This window comes from Phacochoerus africanus, chromosome 1 (genome assembly GCF_016906955.1).
Source record: "Phacochoerus africanus isolate WHEZ1 chromosome 1, ROS_Pafr_v1, whole genome shotgun sequence".
Taxonomy (NCBI): Eukaryota; Metazoa; Chordata; class Mammalia; order Artiodactyla; family Suidae; genus Phacochoerus; species Phacochoerus africanus.
Window position 1 is genome coordinate 216,321,559 of NC_062544.1, and position 13,902 is coordinate 216,335,460.

Genomic DNA, 13,902 nt, shown 5'->3' on the forward strand with positions numbered 1-13,902 from the left:
CATGTGTCCAGTGGCTTTCAGTATATTGCAAATTAGTGCTCTTTTCAAGTGCCCAGTTAAATGGACTTACCTACTCTCTAGTTTTAACAAAGCTAACCTGCCCCCAAAATATGTGGTTTAACAAGGTTGCTCAAAGAAACTGCAGTTTGAAGAGAATACTAATCATGAAAACACAAGAGAACTTTGAACCCTTTGGCAGCCACACTATGGGGTAAAAAAACAGTGACAATCGAATCAGGTCTGTCAAGAAACCAGAACCAAAAAATCAGCAATAATTATCGAGAAGACTATTTGAAATATGGAACTACACATTTAAAACATGGAACTATTTCTAATGAAAAACTGAAGCTTCACCCTAAGGGCACAGTGAGTTTTGAGATTATTAGTGATGGCAGAATGTGTATATAAAATTTGCAAACTAATACAGATGCATATATAGAGGGTTGCAAGTTCAAAAATATTTTATTGAAGGTGTCTAATCTAATCAAAGGAGTTTGGAGACCACTGGCCCGTTCTTGCTTCCGAAAGTATTTTTTATTTCTTTCTGACCATTCCAATCAACTGTGGAAAAGGTAAAATGCATGGAGGCAACAAAAACAAGAAAAAAGCATCCAGAGTCTTACCACCTCAATATAAACATTTTTTGCATTTGGTGAAGTGTCTCTTCTATCACAACCATTTCCTATAACATACCTTTCAGAGGAGGAGGTTGAACTTACAGGGAAAAAAACTTTATAATGTAATAAATTCATTGAATAATATAAAAAAAACCTTTCTAGAACATCATGTTCTGCTATGGGTCACTTCATAGTCTCCAGGGAGTCTAAGAAGGCATGTCAGGCACACTGCTACAGTCCTGGTTTTTGAACATTTGCCTAATCCAGTTGGGATAGGTTTTACTTCTGGCAAGGATAACCCCTGACCCCGCCCCAGGTATACTGTGGGAGCCACATAGTTGATTAAAAGGAGGCTGGTGCAACAACTCATATGTTATCTTAATTGAAATTAATTAGCCCATCAGTGATATGGTTAAGGAGTCACACTTGGAGCCCCCAGATGTCAGGGGAGCAGGCCCACTCTGGTTTTTGGTAATCCCTAGGAATTCCGAGAATGTCTATGGAATGTCTTCCTCTAAGGAAGGAAACCATAGCTGTAGGTCCCACAGTGCCAGCCTCTGCCCTGGCTTATGTCAGCTCTGATACATCTCTCATTACAGAAACCACCCTCAGTTTCACACTCTGAAGCTTCTCTACAAGTTTGCCCTTCATCCCCAGAGTGAAACACTAGCTGGTGTTTGAAATAATCTCATCACCCTCAAAAATAACTCCTGACTATCTGACTTGAAGGAGAAATTTTCCATAGGTTTGAGAGGATTTTCATTTCTGTCTAAGATGAAATGTAGCATGTCCCAAGCTTCGGGCCACACCCCAAATGGGGAACCAGCTTCCTTCTAAAACCTGAGCGTCACTGCCTAAACCAGAGGGTGCAGAGCCAAATGTTTATCTCCCTCATTTGGTCTATTTACTATCTGTATCTCCCTCACTTTATCAGACCCTCATACAACTTCCCTACTTCTGCTCTGCTGTATATGCCAAGCTGTGGAAGCGACTGTCAGGGTGGGAGGGGGAACTTTTATATGATCCAAAGGCTGAAAAATGCAAAGCCTACAATTCAAATATCAAGCTCCAGTTAAACAGGATCCAATTTTAAAATATTTCATTTACAGCAAACTCTTTATAAAAGGGGGTATTTTTTGGCATACGCTTTGCCTTGGAAATGGATTTTCCCAAAATCACGGCAGGCAAAAGACACCCTAGTGGTGTCCCCAGCTGATGTCAGGGGGACAGTCCCGAGTGGCAAAGTGAGGCTAACCCACCCATTCTGGAACTGAACCAGCAATCTTGACCTCAAAGCCTCAGCCGTATCATCAAATAAAGCCTAAACCTCCAAACCCTCAAGTTACTTCCCTCTCCTTAAGCAGTGTTTGATGTGGATCTGGAATGACAGGAGAGTAAATAAAGAGTACAACAGCCAAATGCCCACACCTGCTAACCTAATTTCCCCATGGAATATTCACTCCCCACTGGGTGAAATGGAGCCGTGGGAGTGCCTGGGGCCAACACTGCTGCAACCAAACTCAACTCTCTGAGTCTCACTCCCAATTACCAAGGAACTATAACCCACACCCCCTCTTTCCTTTTCTTTATGATCTTGGCCACCCCACCTTTATGAAGTTCACCCCATTCACGCCTTGCTGCAAGCCAATATCTCTAATTTTCCACTGGCATTTTCACTGATCTTTCAATACGTTTTAATACTGTTTGCCACCTGAAATCCTTTTGAGTGTGGAGTCAAAATAAATTATACATAAAAGGTATAAATTCACTTAATGTTATGGGATACGTTGGAAGGATAATCGAGATCTAGATTTAAAGACTTCTCTTTTCATTTGTCTCAGAAACTGTGCAGAAAACACCTTTTAGAACATGACACCTTTAAGCAAGAAACTGCAGTGGCTTCCAGGAAGCCTGGATAGAGGGAAAAAAGAGAAAGGGCATAAGAGAGCAAAGGCTAGGAAGGGCTGCTCTAGGATGGCTTCTCTTATACATTCTGATTCTCATCATAAACATTTTTGGTCTCAAGATTCAAGGAGGCATCTGTTGCCAGGACAGTTGGCTGGTCCTGTATGGGATCGGGAATGAGACTGGGACTGGGGTAGTGGAGCTTTCAACATTTGAAAAATAATAGCTTTCCTTCCAAACCAGTTCCACAGAAGTTTCCACAGATATTGTTGGGAAGATCAATCCCAGACCCTCCCAGAAGCCCCAACTAGGAGGAGATGGTTGGAATACAAAGTAAAGTTTTAATAAATGGTAGATGGAGAATTGGTTTTCTTTCATACCACACCCACCAGGAGCAAAGAGAAGATGGAGCTTTTTAATTTAATGCTTTGCCATCTCTGAAAAGGACAAAGCATCACAGGTGTTGAATATTCTTATACCCCAGAAACCCTACTGGCCTGGCTTTAGTTATTGTATCAAAGCAGGACATAATAAAGGGTGGATATTATGTGGGGCAGACATTATTAATAGGCATTGCAAAGGGGACATAAATATAACAGAACACCTGATTCTGACCTTCCCAAAATGAACCGAGGCATCAATGAGATGAACCAGCAGATGGCCTTTGCACATGCTTATTTTCTTGATAAGCAGAAAGCAAACTGAAGATACAGGTCTTCCTTCCTGTGGCTCCTGAGGCCTTGGCTGCTGTGTGATTCCATCTAATACCTGGTCTGTGGTCACCAGCTGAGGAGACTGCCTAATTTAACACCTACCTATTCATGAAGCTATGGAACCCAACAGCTCTACCTCCATCACCAAGCAGCCAACTTCACGGTCTTTCAGGAACTAAAGCGCCAAGTAAGAGACCAAAACACATGGACAAAGCCCTTCTCAGTGGAATAATCCCAGACAAAAAGCAAGGAGAGGGGCTCAGCTTGGCAGTGGGTGTCAGACAGACTGGCGGGAATCCAACATGGTGGAGTGTGAATTTGTTGATTTCTGAAAAGGTATCTGTGTTGTATAACCCCCTCTAATTCCCTTGGGCTACTGCATAACAGTCCCTTCTCATTCCTGGGCCAGGAGGCAGCCCGCCCTCTACCTCCCACCAGCCCCTGCCCTGCTACCTCAATGGTGTACTGCTCAAAGATGCGCAGCTGCAGGAAGATGTCCAGCTTGATCTTTCGCTCGTGGAACAGCTCCTCCATCTGCACCTGGGCATCGTCCAGCTGCTGCAGCACCGACTCAATGTGGCTGATGGAGCTACTGTGGGGCGTCTTGTTGTTGGACACGGCCGAGTCCCTGTGACAGAGCGGGAGAGAGAAGGGAGGGGCCTTGCCATGTTAAAAGTGAAAGATGAGCAAGGGGCCTTCCTAGCCTGAGCAAGGAGGGGCATGACTCAGTTGAGTCATTCAATTGGGAGATGTTTATCAAACTCCTACTTTGAGCCTGGCACAGTCTGCTTAGTAGGTGAACCAAAGATACCCGTATCCTCTTTGGGGTTTACAGCACTGTAGTTCTGAGACTAGTTGCTGTCCACTTCCTCGGACAGAAAGAATTGTAACAGGGATCAAATCAAATACCGCATGCAACAGGGCTCCACAAATATGAAATGGAGTGGTTTTATGCATATATATGGTCTAATACATAGAGTTTCAATACACACACACACACACCACACACACACACATACACATATAACAATAAATAAAGGTAGACAAGTTAAAGACATGGGGAAAAAAAATCCTTCCTAGTTTTACCTCACAGGATCATTGTTAAAATAAAATGAGATCTGGAGTTCCTGTCATGTCACATCAGTAACGAACCTGACTAGTATACATGAGGATGTGGGTTAGATTCCTGGCCTCACTCAGTGGGTTAAGGATCCAGCATTGCTGTGAGCTGTAGGTTGCCGACACAGCTCAGATCCTGCTTTGCTGTGGCTGTGGCTTAGGCTGGCAGCTGCAGCTGATTCGATATGGAGCCTGAGAACCTCCATGTGCCACAGGTGTGGCCTTAAAAAGCCAAAAAAAAAAAAGTTTTTTAATGAAAAAATAAATAAAATGAGATCTTGGCTGCCAAAATTATTTATCCACTTTATATTTCTATGTCAAAGTGATGGGCTGGTGTTATTACATAGGCTTTGAGCTGTAGTTAGGAAAGCAGGGGGTCTGGAGGTTGCAAGCCAGGCTAAAGTCCCCGCTCTGACATATATGGGCTGGTGACCTTGGGAAATCACCTCCTGGAGGCCCAGTTGTCTCTTGTGAAGTGGACAATAATCCCTGCCCTGCTCACGTCACAGCTTGTTAAATAAGACGGCATGTGTGAACGTGCTCTGTGACCAGAAACGTGCCGTATGAATGACTGTTAATCCTGAAGGGACACTGAAGTGTCAGGTGCTGACTGGGGCACAGGTCCAGTTGGGGAGTAGCGGCTTGAGCATAAGCGGCTGGACAGTCAGCAAAGATTACAAAGAACGCAGAAGAAAAGGATGAGCCAAGCAGATGGGAGGGCTGGGCTTCTGATCAGAGAGGCTATACAAAAGTAGCAAGGGGAGGTGACAAGTCACAGAGGGAGTCAAGAGGTAAACTTGGACAAGTGAGGTGGTGGTGACACCTCCAAAGAGACCACTATAATAGGAAAACTGGAGTTTAAGTGGTTTAGATTCTACATGGCCTTGAGTGAGTAAGCTAGAGCCCTGAAACTTGAAATAAAAAGGCACATTCGTTATCTTGGGACACATTATTTTTTTATATGATTTAAGAAGTCATTAGGGAAAATCATTGGTTTTGAATGCTCTCATTGGCAGCCTTTCTGAAAACCAGGTCTTTTGGACAGTGTTTGTCTCAGAAGCAATGGTATCTGAACTCACATTTTGTTTCTGAAGGGAGCATCAGTTTGTCAAGAGCCTCTCCTTCCATCATCCAGAGAGCTTCCAACCCCTTCCTTCTCACCCTGGCCTCTTTGAGCACGAAAGCCTTGCACTACACAACTCCCCCAATCATGAACAAAACAGAAGAGGTGTACTCAGTGCTACACACTATGAGTTCATTGAGGACATGGCTGTTGGGAGGATATGACTGTTCTCTTTGACTGCTCCCCTCAGTCTTTCTCTATCATACAGCTTCCACAGGAAGAGGAGGCTCTCTGGCTATTGTGTAAAGCACCTATGTCAGTGTCACATTCACTAAGAATCACAGAGATGATGCAAAATCCCCTTAGGTTCTTGGTGGTTGGGGCTGGAAGAGTCATGGAGGCCCAGGAAAGATGTGTGTGCTGGCTGGTGTGAGCATCCTGCCAGTGTCCACTAGGCATCATTGACTTTCTTGCTTTGACTGGTCTTGATAACAGGGAGGGGAGCCCAGGCTAGCATCAGACTAGTGGAGGAAGGAAGAGTCCTCAGGGGTTCTTGTTACATGTCTATGGTCCTCTCTGAAAGCCATGGAACTTAAACTTGTAGGACAGGCACCAGCCATCTCATTGCCTTCACCATCACTGAGTAGCCTGCAGCCCCCAGGCATGGTGCAGGGGTGGAAGTGGAGAAGAACAAATTGCATCCACAGACCGGGCCCCACGGAGAGGCCAGCCATGACGGTGAAAAGGATTTGCAGAGAAAACACAAAGCCATCGCACAATTCTAGAGGCGACAAGCTCCAGAGAGTGAACCCCTTAATTATACAACTGCAGCAGTGAAGGCCCAGGGAGGTTAAGTGACTGCCTACTCTTTGGAATTTTCTTCACAAGCAAATAACAGTGGAGTTTCCTAGGTAGGCAGATAAACCTGTCATGTATTATATATTCATGAAAATGAGCTGGGGGAAGAAAGGAAAGAGGCTGTCTCATTACTATGCAGGAGGAGGACTCAGAACATCTCATGTGCAAGTTTGGAATAGAAATGATTAATCCAACAGAGAAGCACGCCAGGGCCATCGTAAGGTACATTCTCATTGTTTATTTAATTGGACAACTGGTATGTGGGGGGGAGGCCTTCTCCAAGTGAAGTAATTCCCTCTGGCCCCAGGACTGTCCTGGGGCTTGCTGATGAGATTATTTCTGTCCAGAGCTGGCAGAGGTCCTGGCACTCAGAGATTTGGGGATAGGAAAAAGTCCTCGCAGGCAGACATCATTAGCGCCATCAAATCCTATTTACACAGCAACTGGGCACAGGGCTGGTTGCTGAGGGCCAGCTCAAGGCCTCATGACACTTTATCTGAGAAGCCGGTGCCCTTGACAGGGACGGAAAGCTAGACACTGATGCCAATGTTAAGGAGGCGATAGTGTGGATGAATCTAAATGAATGTAAGATATGAGACAGGATTCTAAGATTCTTTCTTAGCTATATTTGTTTAGGGCAATATGGGAGTTTTACTTTTCTGGGCAGCAAGGAACGGTTGGAAAGGTCATATGTAAGTGATGGAGAGCAGGGTGGGAAAACAGTGCACGCTCTCTACATTCTCAGAGGGCCAAAGGCAGCCATTTGGGGTCACATTTTATAGACTGGAGCACTGGAATTCAGAGTTAGCCTGAGTACAGGTGCCAAAGAACACTATGTTCCATAATGGCTATTTTTCCACGTGACCAAATATGCCATCATTCTTCATGAAGATGTTATTTATTTTCTATTGAATGTTGCTACATTTTTGTTATGTTTATATGATTTACTGATGGCTGATTAACATCTTCAGTGATATATAAATCTTTGAAACATCAGAGATTTTCTATTTACTATTTCATTCTAAATTCAAGTTGGGTACGGCACAGGCATTTTCATGACTGACAGATGGAGAAACTGAAGCTCACACAATACCACAAAGCTGGTTGCGGCTGAGCCAAGACCAGGACATGATGACTTATCTCGTGTCTAGTCCAAGGCATTTCCCACTGGAAAGCACTGCCCATGCTGACCTGGCCTCGCTGGGCTCCCCCAGGGAGGGAGGCGCTGACCTGAGCTGCTGGATAAGGTCTTCGCCCTCCTTGATGACATTGAGAGTGGCATCCAGAGTGGCCGTCTGCTGCTGTTGGAACTGTTTGATCAGTTCCTGGACTGCGTCCACGGAGTCTGCACAGACATCCTCCAGCATCTCCTTCTGAAGGTCTTCCATCCATGTCCACAGCTGTGGAGGAGAGAGCAGAGATCACTCAGGGCACAGGGAGAGGCCAGGGCTGGGGTCAGAGCAAGAGTGTGGAAGTGAGGTCACCTAGTCTACCCTCAATCAGCATTTTGTATTTGTATTTCTGTATTTATATTCATTACCCATCTCTGCTGAGTTTACTCCACTAGTGCTGGCATTCCCTAATGACAGGCACCACCCTCAGCTTTACTTCCCTATGGTCTAGGGAACCTCGGGTTTTACAGGAGGGAGCTTACTCATCTTTGAAAGACTGGGAAGAATAGGAAACTGGCGATGGACAAATATCATTTCATCTTTCATAAAGGAGGGTTCTGCACTCCTCCTCCAGGCAGCTAGACGCTGACTCCTAGGAATGTACCATGATTTTACAAATATGCAAAAAAGAATGTGATGCTCAATCAGAATCAAATGAAGATGAAGAAAATATGCGCTAGGCTAAATCATTTTGTTCTTTTCAGGACTGGTTACTTGGTTAGAAAGTTGAACGCTAAAGACATGGCTTATCTTAATTTCAGTATAAGTATGAGACATTTCCCCTGTGGTATTTCAGATGACAAAATGCAGTCAGGATAGTAGTACTGGTCAGATAACTTTAAAAGAGCCGAGTATAGTGTTTTGAATGGAATAAGTATTGGAAATGATGAAGAGTTGACATGAATTACCGAAAACTCACTTACTGACAACTCTTCCTCACGCTGAAAACAGGTCTCCAGTGGCCTGCCACACTGCTCCACTTCTAACTGCTCGCACTGAGGATTTTCATGAATAATGGAGGGAAAGATGAGTCTGATGTTCCCTCAGAAACAAGGACTCTTTACCTGACTGGCAGGAAAGATAAGCTCATGGCTTTACCAGGAGAAAAAATTGATAAGAGGAGCCAGAAAATGTGGATTGTGGCCCTTGTTTTTCCCATATCCATGGTACCTTTGAATAAGTCACTATACCCTTTGCTCACCAAGACTTTATGTGTAAAATTGGCTGGGGAAAGCATATAATAAAATGGTTGGTTACCTTATGGTTCTAACATTCTGTAAAATTTCCACGTTAAAAACACGGATAAATATCCACCTTAAGAATATTATTTCATCTTGAATGGATTAAGAAGATGTGGTACATATACATAATGGAATACTATTCAGCCATAAAAAGAATGAAATAATGCCATTTGCAGCAACATGGATACAACCAGAGATTCTCATACTAAGTGAAGTAAGTCAGAAAAAGACAAATACCGTACGATATCACTTACATGTGGAATATAAAATGTGGCCCAAATGAACCTATCTACAAAACAGAAATGGACTCACAGACATAGAGAACAGACTTGTGGTTGCCAAGGGGGAGGGAGAGGGAACGGGATGGAATGGGAGATTTGGGTTCTCAGATTCAAACTATTACATTCAGAATGGAAAAGCAGTGGGGTTCTACTCTATAGCACAGGGAAATGTGTCTAATCTCTTGGGATAGAATATGATGCAGGATGATATGAGAAAAAGAATGTATATTTATATGTATGACTGGATCCCTTTGTTGTACAGCAGAAATTGGCTCAACATTGTAAATCAACTATAATTTTAAAAATTATCAAAAAATTATTGTTTCATCTTATTGGTTCTCAGTATGGAAAATCAGGTATGGCTTTTGTAACCAGGGATAGGAAAAGAGACAACAAAGAGAGACTATAGTCTTCAGATTTCAGACAATTTATTCCTTATTCTTTAGAGAGGAAAAGCCCTAAGTGTGGCAGAAGAGGTTGAGTTCACATTAATAAGCCCTGGAGGTAGCAAATAAGGGGGTATAAAGAATGTTTTTTTTTTTTTTTTGATAGGTGAAAACCTCTCTGGGCCTCAGTTTCCTAATCTACAAAATTGGCAGAATAAGATTTACCCTGCTCACTTCAAAGATTATGAAAAACCATTCAGTGATTATCAATGCCTTAAATGAACAAACAGCATTATTAGTAAGCCTATAGCACTGTGATGATAGCTATAAGGAATACAAAATTATTATTATTTAGAGTCCCTGTTATTAGCAGCTTGCAACTGAATGTAATTAGTTCAGTTTATTTTCTTCACAAATATGCATTTTGTTATGAAACATAAAACAAGTTTTCCAGACCATAGAAGTTGGGATACATATTCCTATAGGTATGGGTGTATTTATTTCAAATCAGTATAAAATCAGGAAGTTCAGGATACTGGTCAGCATAACTTGAGGTTACTTTGTACTTTCTGGCTGTCATTTTGCCTAAAGAGCAAAGACATTTCCCAGGTATGCTGAAGTCCTTGAGTATGAGATAACGGGATCTTTGAAAAATTATTGTATAGAGAGGCAATTACAGTGGTTAAGAGTTTCAAACTCTACACAACACTGTAAGTCAATTATACTTCAATTTTTAAAGGAAGGAAGGAAGAAAGGAAGAAAGGAAGGAGCTTCAAATCCCATTTCCACCACATATTACCTATATAACCTTAGGTAAGTAACCTATGTTCTTTGTACTTCGGTTTTTCCTAATCAGTAGAACAAGAATAATAATTCTTACCTCACAGAGTTGTAAAGATTACTAATAAGTTGACATATATGTATGTGTCATATCTATACATACATAAATAAGTGAGATATATATGTGTGTGTGTATATATATACTCTACATTTATATAAGTTATATATATATACACACATAAATGCATATGTATATTTCATCTGCACACACACGGAGACATGCACACAGAGATATATGTATATCACTTAGAAACAGTGCCTGGCATAGAGTAAGTGCTATGTAAGTGCTAGATATTATTGTATTTAAAACATATTTTTTGATCCAAGCCACCTCCAGTTCCCAACTAGAAGACAGAGGGAAAGTGTGAAGAACTCCATTTGGATATTGATAAAAGATCAATACTGGATTTGGTCCTTCAATATGCTAGGATGAGTTCAGCCTTTCTTCTATGTTTTTGCAACTTTGTCCTGGGATATCTAAGCAAAGCCTAGAAACTGAGAAGTCTAGATATTTCTCTACTAAAAAGCAAGAAAAGAAAAGATGCAGAGAGAGAGGGAGAGAGAGACGAAAATTGTTAATAGGGCATAGGTCGTTTAAGAGGAGAAAAATAAACTCGGTGTGTCAGTGGAGGACAGGTACTGAGATGGAAGGCTGATTAGGATGAAGCTGGTGCTTATGCTGCAAGAATAAGAGAGAAAGAGGCTTATCGATGTTGTGAGGATTTTACCTTAGTTAACATAATTTTGTTCTTAGTACCATCCGTAAACTATTTTAATGGCTTCATAGCTTGGAGGTCCCCTTTTATTTTCTCCTTAATTAAAACTTGAGCACCTTTGATGCAGGTCTCAGGAGAAAGTCAGCCTCACTCTTTTCCGAGGAAATTCATCATGACTTGTGACACCCCTTCCACCCCGTGGTCATGCAGCTAAATTGTAGGGACAGTCAAAGACTAACCTTGAGGTGTCAGTGTTACGAGAGAAAAGACTAGAGAAAGATTAGGGATGTCTGAGAACACACACCGACTTCAGAAGGCAACATCATTTAAAAAACGTGTCCTCCTCAGGGGTACTCTCTGATTAATGTGTTGAAGTTGATTTCTCAGATTTCCAGTCATACACTCGACTACATTATAAAGAAACTCTATTCTAAGGTAGATTAAAGCCTACAGCTAAGGAAAATCAGCTAAGAGATGAACAATCAGGAATGACATTAGATGCCACTCAGCCCAGTGGTCAGTAGCCTGATAAGGAAAGGAAGGGGCCAAGAGGATAAAATGTCACGTATAATTTGCTAAGAATTGGACTTAGAGATAGGAAAGGGGATTATAGTACCAGAGACAAAGGCTTAGTGACATCTTTCTCTATTTTCTCTTCTGTAAAATCATAACCTAAACAACCTACAGGGAGAGGAGTTCTTGAAGGAACTGATATTTACTGGTGATAATTTTTTTTTTTTTTTTTTTTTTGCCACACCTGCGGTATGTGGAAGTTCCCAGGCCAGGGTTTTTTTTGTTTTTTTTTTTAATAATTTTTTTTATTTTCCCACTGTACAGCAAGGGGGTCAGGTTATCCTTACATGTATACATTACAATTACATTTTTTCCCCCACCCTTGCTTCTGTTGCAACATGAGTATCTAGACAAAGTTCTCAATGCTATTCAGCAGGATCTCCTTGTAAATCTATTCTAAGTTGTGTCTGATAAGCCCAAGCTCCCGATCCCTCCCACTCCCTCCCCCTCCCATCAGGCAGCCACAAGTCTCTTCTCCAAGTCCATGATTTTCTTTTCTGAGGAGATGTTCATTTGTGCTGGATATTAGATTCCAGTTATAAGTGATATCATATGGTATTTGTCTTTGTCTTTCTGGCTCATTTCACTCAGTATGAGATTCTCTAGCTCCATCCATGTGGCTGCAAATGGCATTATGTCATTCTTTTTTATGGCTGAGTAGTAGTCCATTGTGTATATAGACCACCTCTTCCGAATCCAATCATCTGTCGATGGACATTTGGGTTGTTTCCATGTCCTGGCTGTTGTGAATAGTGCTGCAATGAACATGCGGGTGCATGTGTCTCTTTTAAGTAGAGTTTTGTCCGGATAGATGCCCAAGAGTGGGATCGCGGGGTCATATGGAAGTTCTATGTATAGATTTCTAAGATATCTCCAAACTGTTCTCCATAGTGGCTGTACCAGTTTACATTCCCACCAACAGTGCAGGAGGGTTTCCTTTTCTCCACAGCCCCTCCAGCACTTGTTATTTGTGGATTTATTAATGATGGCCATTCTGACTGGTGTGAGGTGATATCTCATGGTAGTTTTGATTTGCATTTCTCTTATAATCAGCGATGTTGAGCATTTTTTCATGTGTTTGTTGGCCATCTGTATATCTTTGGAGAAATGTCTATTCAGGTCTTTTGCCCATTTTTCCATTGGTTGATTGGCTTTTTTGCTGTTGGGTTGTATAAGTTGTTTATATATTCTAGAGATTAAGCCCTTGTAGGTTGCATCATTTGAAACCGTTTTCTCACATTCTGTAAGTTGTCTTTTTGGTTTCTTTTGGGTTTCCTTTGCTGTGCAAAAGCTTTTCAGTTTGATGAGGTCCCATGGGTTTATTTTTGCTCTAATTTCTATTGCTTTGGGAGACTGACCTGAGAAAATATTCATGATGTTGATGTCAGAGAGTGTTTTGCCTATGTTTTCTTCAAGGAGTTTGATGGTGTCCTGTCGTATATTGAAGTCTTTCAGCCATTTGGAGTTTATTTTTGTGCATGGTGTGAGGGTGTGTTCTAGTTTCATTGCTTTGCATGCAGCTGTCCAGGTTTCCCAGCAATGCTTGCTGAATAGACTTTCTTTTTCCCATTTGATGTTCTTGCCTCCCTTGTCAAAGATTAATTGACCATAGGTGTCAGGGTTTATTTCCGGGTTCTCTATTCTGTTCCATTGGTCTGTCTGTCTGTTTTGATACCAGTACCACACTGTCTTGATGACTGTGGCTTTGTAGTATTTCTTGAAGTCTGGGAGAGTGATGCCTCCTGCTTGGTTTTTGTTTCTCAGGATTGCTTTGGCGATTCTGGGTCTTTTATGGTCCCATATAAATGTTTGGATTGTTTGTTCTAGTTCTGTGAAAAATGTCCTGGGTAATTGGATAGGGATTGCATGGAATCTGTAGATTGCTTTGGGTAGTATGGCCATTTTTACAATATTGATTTTCCCAATCCAGGAACATGGAATATCTTTCCATTTCTTTACATCTTCTTTGATTTCTTTGATTAAAGTTTTATAGTTCTCGGCATATAGGTCCTTTACCTCCTTGGTCAGGTGTATTCCCAGGTATTTGATTTTGTGAGGTGCAATTTTAAAAGGTATCGTATTTTTGTATTCCTTTTCTAATAGTTCATTTCTGGTATACAGAAATGCAACTGACTTCTGAATGTTCCTCTTATATCCTGCTACTTTGCTGAATTTATGAATCAGTTCAAGGAGTTCTGGGGTTGAGTCCTTCGGGTTTTCTATGTATAGTATCATGTCATCTGCATACAGTGACAGTTTGATCTCTTCTCTTCCTATATGGATGCCTTTTATTTCTTTGGTTTGTCTAATTGCTGTGGCTAGGACTTCCAAAACTATGTTGAAGAGCAGTGGTGAGAGTGGGCATCCCTGTCTTGTTCCAGATTTGAGTGAGAAGGCTTTCAGTTTTTCCCCATTGAG

The 13,902-nt window shown here is 41.8% G+C and overlaps 1 protein-coding gene across 4 annotated transcripts in view; it reads right to left on the bottom strand.

Annotated features, from left to right (window-relative positions):
- The window catches only part of KALRN (kalirin RhoGEF kinase), a 697,683-nt gene that overhangs the window by 323,197 nt on the left and 360,584 nt on the right, over positions 1–13,902 (bottom strand). For all 4 annotated transcript variants that reach the window (XM_047790542.1, XM_047790550.1, XM_047790490.1 and 1 more), the window contains exons 12-13: positions 7,467–7,675; positions 3,689–3,863 (exon numbers count right to left, since the gene is read on the bottom strand). In XM_047790542.1, coding sequence (XP_047646498.1) covers positions 3,689–3,863; positions 7,467–7,675 — 384 coding nt within the window. The remainder of the gene's footprint in view (positions 1–3,688; positions 3,864–7,466; positions 7,676–13,902) is intronic.